Below are 12,266 nucleotides of genomic sequence, written 5' to 3' on the forward strand. Positions count from 1 at the left end.
GTCAGTTTGGTTTTCGACCTGCTTTCTTGACTAATCTAGCATTGTTAACTTTCACTGATAAGATTAAAAAGCTATTGATTCTGGTGAATTAGCTGGAGCATTGTTCATCAACCTAATCAAAGCTCTGTACTCACTTAATCACAGCATCCTGGAAACCAAACTCACGGCCATTGGTATTGTTGTACCTGCCCTAACACTAAGAGTTACCTCTGTAATAGACAGCAGGCTGTTTGTGTTCGCTCTACTTTATCAGATTTCTTTACTACTAATCAGGGTGTTCCTCAAGAGTCCTCTTTTATTTTTAATTTAAAAGAATGACCTTCTCCTTTCAGTTACTAACTCTCAACCTTTCCTCTATACACTACAATACTACCACTGAAAAATCAATTGACTCTTTTTAACGCTAAAATTGCAAAAAGATTTAAATAACATCTTAGGCTGGTGTCTCATGAACTCCCTCAGTATTAACTTTAGGAAAACTAAGTTTATGATATTCCACTCAGCTAACAAAGTTCTTCCTTTCCAGATTTCTATTAAACTAAATGGCTCACTCATTAACCCTGACACTGAATGCTTTTTCTTAGGAATCATTGTCGACAGCAGCTAAAAATATTCTAATGTTATTCATTCACAGAAAAAACTTGCATTTGGTGTCAGGATTCTAATCAGAGCACGTAACTACTTTAACACTTCAACTCTAATCAAGTTATATTATGCCTTTATTCACAGCCATATTAATTATTGCATCACCACTTGGGGGAAAACATACCTCACCCACTTATCTCCCATTCAGCACATTCAAAACCAAGCGATCAGACTAATGACTTTTAGTTCATATCATTCTAGTGCATCATCATTACTTCGTAACTTCAAGATACTTTCTACTGTTAGTTTATTTAAGTACCGCCTCATTATCATGCTGAAGTCATTGCACCATCTTGTCCCATAAAGCGTCTTTTATCCTAATGCTTTGTCTAACTTTAACCGTACTAGATTCGCTTTAAATGGAAATTTTTTACTACCTACTATCCGCACTAATTTTGGTCGCCACACTGCATATTTCTCAGCATTACCATTATAGAATTCATTGCCATCTCACATCAAACAATGCTCAACGATTCGCTTATTTAAGAAATAATTGTATTCATATTTGATAAACTACTAGATGTTTTCATCCTGCTATATTGTTTATTCCACTCTTCCTTTTAGTTGTTTCTTAGTATTGGTTTTATCAATTTACTCATCTCTCTGTTTTCACCGTTACTGCTAATTGAGTAAATTTTGTAATCCCATTTTGAACAAGAGATACCCCTGCAGCCTTGTGCTTTTGGACCTCCTCCAGTATATATACTTTGTATGCTGTTCCCTTTTCTGTACTAATAACTGAAAACTAAATTTGAAATAAACTTGAAAAAAAAAAGTTAAATTCTATAACTCATTGCCAAAAATAAGCAAAATTTACATTTATTTCTCTGCTTACACAATCGATACAAGTGCACTCTCTATGTAAAAAGAAAGGAAAACAAGAAAAGAAATCTTGAAACGTCATTGGAAAACAGGACACATGCTTATCTAATGACGCTCTCAGATTCCTTCATTTGTGTTCCTCTGAATAATAAGCCAGTTCAGAGTCAACGCATTTCATATGCACTTGTGCTTTGTCTGAATGCGAGTACTGCACAACTTTCAATACGAATGCATACTAAATTGTTTATTTTTATCTTCCTCAGTTTTCTAACCTAAGGAAATAAAAATGAACCATTAAGGCTGTAAAGTGAACAATGGAATATGAACTAAATTAAACTTTATTAACAATATTCAAACAATGTTAGGCAGCTGATGCAGTGGTACAGTGGTTACAGTGCTTGGCTGCTGATCCAAAACTTGCGGGTTCAATCCGAACCGAGGCAGTTGCACTTCGATAGAAATGAAATGTTAAAAGCTCCTGTACTTGGATTTAGACTCCTATTAAAGAACCCCAGAGGACTACATTTCTTAAGCCCTTCATTACGATGTGCCTCATAATCACATTATGGTATTGGCACGTAAAACCACAGGTATTAAAGCGGTCCTAGTATACTAGTGGTAGCTCAAGTGATATAATTGATAATCAGTATGTTCTTGCTCCGTTCACTCAATGTTTGACCCGCAGGTTGCGCGATTGAATCCCGGCTGCGGTGGCCGCAATTCGGATGGAGGCGAAAATGCTGTAGGCTTGTGTGCTTAGATTTCGGTGCACGTTAAAAAACCCAGGTCCCTTCATGATGGGCCCTTCATAATGCGCTCGCGGCCGTTTTGCTAGCACCGCATATACCAAATTTAGTGTTACGTGACGTCTATGGATGATGAAATGTATGACTGGTACAAACATGATAATCCTGACAGGCGTGTCATGTAGGAACATGACAACATACCACGCTCATAGCGTGCTCATGGCCGTTTTGCTAGCTCCACATATACTAAATTTGGTATCACGTGACATGAATGGATTACGAACGTAAACGACACATCCAAACATGATAATCATGACGCGGAAGTCATGTACAGCATCATTTACCTCCACCTTGTAACATTGTGCTGATTTCAAAGTGACATATCAACATTTCCCATTCATGCTTTGCATATCATCGATTCCCACTGTACGTGGGATCTGCCAATTTTTTTTTTTTTTTTACATTTACATCGCACTTACTTCCGAGTTGAGCATTACATTTGAAGGGGAATGCACTAATATGGTCACAACGCAAACATTTCTCGGTGTAATACTTGAAGAGCAGCTATCCTGGAATATACATATTGATAGCCAAGCAGTGGACTTGGCAAAATTTGTGAGATGTTCATACAGAGAGGCTCCTTTCATGCCTGTGAGACTGATGAAAAGAAGGTATTATGCTCCATTTTGCTTGAACTTATGCAACGAAAAGTTTGTATGGGGGATGACAATATAAGCTAACTATAATACATTAGTAGTATTACAAAACGTTTATTACACTGCTTTGAGAAATACAGGGGCAACCCGCATGGATTTAGGAACACTACCATTAGTTGAAAAGCATGATATGCTAAAAGATGATCAAATATTTTATTTCAGGTTACTTCAATTAGTACACCGTGATTAATTGATTTGTGGGGTTTACCATCCCAAAACCACCATATGATAATGGTATACGCCGATACGCCACTATATAGTGGAGGGCTCCGGTAATATTGATTACCTAGCGTTCTTTCAAATAAGTACACCGTGAAAAATCGTTACCTACTGATAGCAAAAATGGGTCAATGTACTGCTTTAAAGCTCAAAAGTGGCTCATGCCAATAAAGCTTACTAATTATGGTAAGCAATAAAAAAAATATCATACCGCCCCACCGCAGCGGTCTAGTGGCTAAGGTACTTGGCTGCTGACCCGCAGGTCGCGAGATCGAATTCCAACTGCGACGGCTGCATTTCCAATGGAGGCAGAAATGTTGTAGGCCCGTGTGCTCAGATTTGGGTGCACGTTAAAGAACCCCAGATGGTCGAAATTTCCGGAGCCCTCTACTACGGCATCTCTCATAACCATATATGGTGTTTTGGGACTTTAAACCCACATATCAATCAATCATCACTCAATGTTTTCTTATTATGTACTATGTACACAGATTAAATGTGCACATTTACGGTAATAGTCATGCTGGACTCTTTAGCATAACAAAAAATAGTAGGTTTGTGCGATTATTCGAATATTCGAACGGATAGTAGAGTATTTGATTCGAATTTAAATTATGGAAAATTTCAAATTATTCGCAATGAACGGATAGATGTATATTAATCTGCATGCAACCCACTAAAAAGGTGGTTTCACTGCAGTGTATTGGTGCTGCGCCGTGAAAGCAGCTATCCAGGGCAAATTCGCACTGCTGTGAAGCTCCACATGAAAGTTAAAGGGGCCCTCCAACACTTTTTGGGCATGGTCAGAAAACGCTGCCGATCGGAGGTCGAGGCTATATTTTATAGTGCAGAACATGGCCTGCAAGTCCGAATAAATTATTATAGTCAGCTCCTCAACAACTGATGCCGCAAGATTAAAAATCACTCGTCACGGTCGTTGTATCAGCCATGGGCTGATTTGAGCATGGCACGCTCGGTCGTTACTAGGGCCAACGTTGGAGGCCGCCACTTGTCCACGTGTGCGTGCGCAATGGCACCGGAAAGCTGCGTATTCAAAAAAAAAAAGAAAATGCTTAAGGAATTACTTTCTTTGCCCAGCCATCCCTCTCTGCTTAGCTTCCAGCGCTTTCGTCGGGACGAGAGAAGAGTAAATGCAATTGCAGCATGCGACAAATCCTTGTTCCTCTGCTCGTACCGGACAGACCCTAAAAATATTTGCGGCAGTGAATTTGTAAGGCTCCTTCAGTGAATCGATTTCATGGCTACTAGAAAAAGTGTTGCAGTGCCCCTTTAAATGAACATATTACCCTCAAATTGCTTCATAATTCCTTCAAGTTAAAAAAAGGGTTCGTACAGGTTTCCAAAGCAGCATGCTAAGTTGATATTTCTCACCTTAAAATTTTCAAAAATGACCAATTTCATTGCACTTACCATAAATATATGGATATCACGATTATAAAAAAAGAGCATGGTCTTAATTACTTCTCGCACCCTCTCCCACACTCCATAGGGAGAAAGCTCGATGGCATGTCAGAAAGTTACGTGCTGATGGGCTTCAACGCGCTTGTGTAGTCAGGCCATAAAGGGGTCGTGCCACAATATTTGTGGCTTACGTGCTCTTAGCTGCAAGCCTTAACTACAGCTCCAATAAGCACGATACACGCCCCGAAATTCAATTATTCTTGCTATATTATTTGTCGCCTTTTCGATATGGACAATTTTTAGTTCCTGTTTGTGAGGACCGAGCTGGGCAGGTACGTAGAAGTGTAGCTGACTTAGTCACGCGATCACAGAGCTTTGCATGCGTCATGCTGAGTATGGTCAGCTCTCGCACACGTGTGCCACACCAAGCACGTGCAAAACAAACTTGCCGCTATCTGCAGTTGCGTTGCTTTGCTAGTATGTATAGGGCAGAAGTCCGGAGGTCACTCACCTGACTACAGATCTGGTGTGACTTTCACTAGAACTTTCGTTGCCCTTCCTATAGAGCTACATCAGTGTTGGACGCGCTCGCAATGATCCTCTTTAGGAGAATGAGCATTTAGGTACACTTGCGAAGTGACTTAAACCCACATGGTGCTTGCTATAGCCTTGAAATTTGATGGCACCACCGCTTTGAGAGTGTCAGCTTGTGCACAGTAGACACTCGCAGCACGTTGCCCAACAACCAAGAACTGTGACAGTTGTTAATTTACACTCATCCAGTGGATACATGTGTGTTCTTTTCTAGCACCCTTCTCGGTTTGTTTAAGCAGCACACTTCCAGTGTCAAGCTGTGGCAGTCGTTCACCAGCACTCGTCTTGTGTGCTTTGCTTTCGTGCATCCTTCATGCTTGAGCGGCACGTTGCATACAGGGGGTTGCTTGCCCTTCGTGTGACATTCTAATTTCTTGCTATCACACTCACTGCTTCACCCTTGGCACAAAGTACCTTTTTTTCACAAGCACTTTTGCAAAATAGTATCATGTGCACCACACTGCATTACTGCTTCAGAAATGAGGAGTTTGACAGGTTGACACACTGATGTACCACATTTAGGAGGTCGCGATGTCAATATGAGAGTGCACTGCTCAGGAAATTCAAGGATTTTCAAGGATGGCGAAAAATTCTAAGACTTTCAGGGGCCTTAAAGATGAATTTTTTTAAATTTAAGGGTTTTCAAGGACCTGTACGAACCCTGTGAAAAGCTTGTTATGCTGGCTTATATGCTCATAGTATAGTAAATTTTAGAATTTTACACAAGTTTACAGGTTATCACTTGCAGTCAACCAAAAGTCAAATTTTGCGACTACTTGAAGTTGTTTAGACTTTCTTTGAACAAAAGAAAATGGCATTTGCACGAAGGCCTTACTTAAATTCTAAAAAAAATATTTTGGAGGTTAGGTCTGGGCAGCATCGAAGATACATGTGTCTGAGATCCTACCTTCACACACACACGCACACACACACACACACACACACACAGTGTGTGTGTATATATATATTATTCAAATTTGATTCAAAATTATTCAACCAAAATCACTATTCGCTAATTCACTAACATTTTCGCACAAGTTTAGAAAATAGTCGCTTATAATATATAAATAGTTCATTTTTATGTGCACTATATATATATATATATATATATATATATATATATATATATATATATATTATATATAGTGCACATAAAAAATGAAACTGCGCAATCCTGCACGCCTTGATGCTACACTGCAGCTGTTATGAATGGTGTAACAATAAACAGTTGTTTCCTGTGGATTAGACTCTAACTGAGATGCTTAAAGCTCAAATCAGCAGTCGAACATTGTGTGCTATCAATGATCTTTGCAAATGCTTTTTGCATGTAATATTTACTATTATATTTATATTCACGGTAATGTGATTACATAATCTTGTACTTATTTTGCTGTTCAACTATATTTCTGTCCCTCCCCTATAAAATGTACAAACGTACCCTGAGGGTTCCAGAAATAAATAAATTAATTATAGCTGCTTCTAAATAACATAATGCAATTGTGCTCAGCAGAATCAGGGTGGGTAGCTCATGTGCCAAGGCACTTGGGCTACACATGTAATGGTACACATGAGCTCATAAAGTAAGATTTGAAGGTGCAAATCAAAAGGAGCTAGGTTATAGACGTTGTAAAACAGTACCAAAAACATATTTACCTTGCCACCCAGGCTGTCCAATACAACAAACACCATCAGAAGTCCCTGTGAATGTGCTCTGCACACTGCATTTGCCACATCCCCTTCGCTGCAGATGCCTCGGCCATCTGATATAATGAGCAGCAATCGAGCAGTGTCAGGGCCTGGGGGCAAGAGCTCTGTTGCTGCCTTCAGAAGAGGGGCCACTCGTGTACGTGTCTGCTGGAAGTTCAACAAGCCAGCCACCTTGGCACCCGACTCCCGTGTCCATGGCTGGCCCAACAAATGCAGTATTCGCACCTGCTCGCCGAAGCTCACAACGCCCAGTTCGCCTGCCTCCAGAAAACTGAGTGCCTGGGCCAGCAGCGCCAGTGATTGCAAAGCAAGAGGCCCACTGGGACCCATGCTAAGTGAGTCATCGATGGCTAGCATCACGCGATACTGTCTCTGCGAAGGCTGCACTCTTCGTAGCCAGATCTTATCTTTGCGTAGCTGGCTTGCCAAATACGCAATCACACGTCGCATGCTGAGCCGCTTTCCAGACTTATAGTCACCTCGAAGCCGTGATGCCCTGGTTGGCTCTAACACAAGCCGCAGCTGTTCACAGAGTTCCTGCACCAGCGAAGCAACATCGCGCTCTGCCTTCTCCCAGGCTGCCCACGTCTCCAACCCCGGTTGAACGGTGGCCACTTCCCATTCGGTGGGCAAGTGAGCCTCCTCATCCACTTCCACTCCTGCCACAAGATCCACGTTGGTGTGAATACTTGGTTCAGGGCCACGTTCCACAAAGGCAGTCTCTACAACAGTGCCTGGTTTTTCTTTTGTTTCTGCTTCCTCCATAGCAGCTGCTTTTCTGTGTGCGGCTGGGGGTTTTTCTGCATAATCATTGTCTTCTTCCATAGCTTCTTCTTGGTCTGACTCCATAAGCTGGTCTGGCATTCTTTCCTCCTCTGTACTCTCCATTGCACTCTGTGCTTGCTCTGGGGTGGCCGTGTCAAGTGCGACTTCATCGTGCGCCTCCTCACTGGTGACATGTTGGAAGAGCTCAGCTTTCTCCTTGTCCTTCGGCTGCGTGCTCTGATGTTCAGTGGTTCGCAACTTTCGAGGTTTCCTACCTTCAGGATCTGCAGTGGTGCGCTTCTCTGATGTTTTGAAAGGAACCGACTCATCTTCAGGCTGGCTCTCAGTGCTCGGACCAGATCCGGACAGACCTCTAGTTTCCCCACCTGTGTAAAAACAGTGTGACAGCTAAAGTTCAACAAAATAGCCTTGTTTCTGTTTGTTAAATAACATAATAGCCCAGGTCTATCAAAACGAGCCAAGAGTAACGAAAGAACGGTCAAAAAGGTAACGCTCGCAAAACCCCATTAACGAAGGCCATGACAACCAAAAAAAAAACATGAAACCTAGAACATATCAGAATTATTTGCTACTGCAAAGGAAAATGTACTGCGTGACATAAGACAGTACACAAACATTCAGAAAAGAAATCTTGATGTACCGATCTCAAATCTAGGTGGCATGCTTTGAGCACTTTTTCTTTTCACAAGTGTTATGTTCTTTAAAAAACAAACCTTTGTAATGTGAGAAGCAGTACTGCAACTCAATAAACTGCGATTACAAACACAGTCTACTAAAGCCAATGTAAACTAGAGCATACAATTGCACCATTTGAACAAGAACTAAAGTGTACTGTTAAGTGAATCAAATTTATTGCTAATAATTATGCCATAATGCAAGATGGCATTAATATTTCAAGTAATAGCAATTTACTGCCATTAAGTTTGCTCGTACAAACAGGTCTTGTTAGTATAAGTTTAGCAGGCTGTGTTCAGGTAAGAACGTCGGAATGTGTCCGCCGACCCCTTAATTTTGCCAGGATAAATAAATTTTTTTTTTTGAGTTCTCAGGACCACAAAACCACCTTTGGTTTCACAAAAAAAATATTTTACTTTCTTGAAAAAAAATTCAGAATTGTCCACCGAGCTGCAACCGCTCAGTTGAAATTTTGATGAGATCCTACAAAAAAACTGTTGTAGGTGTAGGTGTAAAAATTTTAGACCACATACTAAGCATAGTTTTCTTTCCTAAACCGTCATTACTTTGAAGTTGGTGCTGTTCTTTCAAGCGAAATCCGCATACAGCTCAATATTGCTCAAATTTTCTATTTTTTTTTTCCTTCGTGCGTATAAATGTCAGACTTCCCCAAAATTTTGAGAGCATTGCCACATGTTAGGTTAACGAATTTGTAGAACGTTATTGCTGAGAGTGACATCAAACGTTAAGCAGAAGCATTTCACTGAGGACATGTCTATGAAAATGCAATATTTTGAAGACCATTAAAAAGAAAGAAGAAAGCTATTTTCGATTTTCTTCAAACTCTTCAGAATTAAAGTCAAGCACATGCTCTAACTTAATCTGTAAAAACACGTTGGATTATTTTTGTGATAACGAAGTTACAAAGTGTGAAAAGTGGCAAAAATGACGTAAACTGGGTAACTGCGACATCACACGAGCAGGAGACAATAGTTACCATTATCAATATTTTTAGGTCGTGGATGTATTTTGTGGATGTCAAGAAATGACACATTGACAAAAAAAATAAAGATAAACAGGAACAGATAGTTTCGAAGAGTAAATTATAACCATGTTTTTCTTTTCTACGCATTTCACAAAAACTTGTACGTGGATCCCAGCCACTGAGCATGCCTCAATCACATTTTCGCAAAATTCTAAAGAAGCGGCTACAGCTCAGTGGACACTTCTGAATTTTTTTCAAGAAGGTAATTTTTTTTCCGTGAAATCGAAAGTGGTTTTGTGGTCTTGGGAGCTCGAAAAACGAAATATATTTTTTGTGTCGAAATAAAGGGGGTCAACAAACATGTATTGACGTTCTTATCTGAACACAGCCACCACTATCTTTCTGGGAAGAGAAAGAGCACTCATTTTTATTTTTGCTATCATTGACCTCGAATATGATCTGATATACAGTACTCGAAAATTCAGATGCGACATAAAATTTTTAGTATAAAAACTGGCATGCTCAATTGCTTAAGATAACCATGTCATGCCATGACGAACCTGGTCTTTAAGTATAGTGATGGCTCAGAGCTACGCGTTAAAGCCGAATGCGTCCCAAACTGAAGACAATGGAAAGGAAAGCATACGCGTTATTTGGCCTTTAATTGTCCCACTTCAATTCGTGACTACTACACTCATGCACTACATGAGTCGCAACGAACGACACACTGCTGCTGCCCAAGGGCATACAACCATGTGCACCAAATTACAAATGGTACTCCTAATACAGCAAGCAAACCTGAAAAGTGAAGGTGTATTATCTCACCAAGATCTAATGTGCCTTCTTGCTCCTCAGCATCTTCATGCGATGAACCCTGCTCTGCTTTGCCAGCATTCGCCCCTGTGCCAGCATTATCAGCTTCAGTTGATGCATCACCTAGTATAAAAGAGGGAGGAAGCATTGTAGCCGAAGAGCTGTGGCTGCTGACAGCATTCGAAGATGCTTAGAAGCAATCAATCGATACAGTTTCTAAGACAATGTGTGCAGTTACTACAAGCTGCTTTAATAATGAAAGCTTTTGAAATGTTTCACACATTTGCTGAAGAAGTACCAGTCAAACCCCTGTTCTAATGCTCTAGCCTCATGCCACTCTTTCAACACACATAATATTGACACGAATGGCACACAGTGCTGAGGAGTTCTCAAACGTTACTAAGTACAGCATCAAACACTGCGCAAATTACAGTAGACTGTATCAGCGCTGTGCCTCTGCAAGTGGTCCTGTTTCTACTGCAACACTTCTGATCGTTAGTTCGTGTTAGGTGAATTGTTTTAATTTTACTTCTGTCCAACAATTCATATGTGACTGGCCATGAATGCCTGCTCTTCATTATCAAACACAGTAGAAGCATAAAATTTTTCAGATTAAGAATAATTATTTGAAGCTACATGACACTTGCAATCTAGTGATCTCCCATTCTGTAGTAGGATCGGATATGGGATTGTTGGTGTTGTTGCTTTTGCAGTAGCAACACCAACAATAGTCTCTAGTGCTGAAAAAGTTCACAGAAAAGACAGGAAATGAAAGCACTCAAATCAACTGTACAGTATACAGTAGTTTCATTGCATAAGGAGCACTGCCAAAGCAGGAGACACTTTTCTGCAAACACTAGTAGTGCCCTTCTGAGGCCGTACACTAGAAAACTATATTTGTAGTGCAGAGTAACTTTACTGCAAAACTGGAATAGAGTCAAACCTTAAAATAAATGTCTTCAATACAAATATGTAACGAATATCACATAGAATGAAAGTATCTTCGTGCCAATTTTATTTTTATATACCTGTCAAACTGTGAGCATTAAAATTTCTAAAATCTCATGAATATAACACTGATAAGAAATTGGGAGGGCATAGCAAGCATATTTTTTTAAACATTGCCTGTATCACATGTAGTACATGCATATTGTGAGGAACCGGTTTATTCAGCCAGGCTCGAGCTAAATCACGCTGGTGATGATATTTTTAGATGAAGAAGATGTACAGGTGATGATGATATTAAAGAGAATAAAGAGTCATTCGCTTGTCGCGCTCACACTAATTCCCCCGCGCGGTGAAAGCGGCCGCCTGGTCGCTTGACAGTATTATGAAATGCGTCGCGCATAAGGCTTTAAATGAGATGCGTGCACTATCTCTGTTCCTCGGCAACGATGATCAGGACTAGCGCTAAGAGGAGAAACGCGGTAATTGACAGGAGATGTCTGTTTGACCACCGTGTACGGCCCAATGAAGCGACTGATGAATTTGTCGCATAGGCCGGGGACGCGTAGTGGAGTCCATAGAAGAACTTTGTCACCAGGGGAAAAACTCACAACACGGTGAGACGAGTCGTAGGGAGATTTTTGAGTGTCTTGAGAGAGGCCGGTGTTAACACGGGCCTGGTGACGGCAGTGTGCGAGACGAGATAGGAATTCTTCAGAGAAAGGAGCCGTCGAGGGTGCAGGGGCCGAAAGGAAAGAGACATCCAGAGCGAAACTCGTCGAGCGACCATGGACGAGAAAAAATGGAGAAAAGTTGGTAGTGCGTTGAGCAGCTGCATTATAGGCGAATGTCACGACGGGTAGAATTGCATCCCAGTTCGTGTGGTTGGGGTGAATGTACATGGCGATCATGTCCGATAGGGTCCGATGAAACCATTCAGTCAATCCGTTGGTCTGCGGGTGGTAGCTAGAAGTGGCCTTGTGAACGGTGTTCGAGGCACGCAAAACTTGCTCGAGAATGGAAGATAGGAAGACTTTGCCACGATCACTGAGGAGAATGCATGGAGCTCCATGACGCAAAAAGATGTGGCGAAGAAAGAAATTCGCGATCTCAGTGGCAGTTTCAGATGGTATAGAAGCTGTTTCTGCGTAGCGGGTAAGGTGGTCGACGGCCGTGACAATCCAGCGATTC

At 41.0% G+C, this 12,266-nt stretch overlaps 1 protein-coding gene across 1 annotated transcript in view; it reads right to left on the reverse strand.

Moving 5' to 3' along the window:
- Positions 1 to 12,266, reverse strand: part of LOC119174009 (midasin) — a 213,071-nt gene that overhangs the window by 767 nt on the left and 200,038 nt on the right. The window contains exons 72-73 of the mRNA XM_075894860.1: positions 10,143 to 10,253; positions 6,818 to 8,022 (exon numbers count right to left, since the gene is read on the reverse strand). Coding sequence (XP_075750975.1) covers positions 6,818 to 8,022; positions 10,143 to 10,253 — 1,316 coding nt within the window. The remainder of the gene's footprint in view (positions 1 to 6,817; positions 8,023 to 10,142; positions 10,254 to 12,266) is intronic.

Source organism: Rhipicephalus microplus, chromosome 5 (genome assembly GCF_043290135.1).
Source record: "Rhipicephalus microplus isolate Deutch F79 chromosome 5, USDA_Rmic, whole genome shotgun sequence".
Taxonomy (NCBI): Eukaryota; Metazoa; Arthropoda; class Arachnida; order Ixodida; family Ixodidae; genus Rhipicephalus; species Rhipicephalus microplus.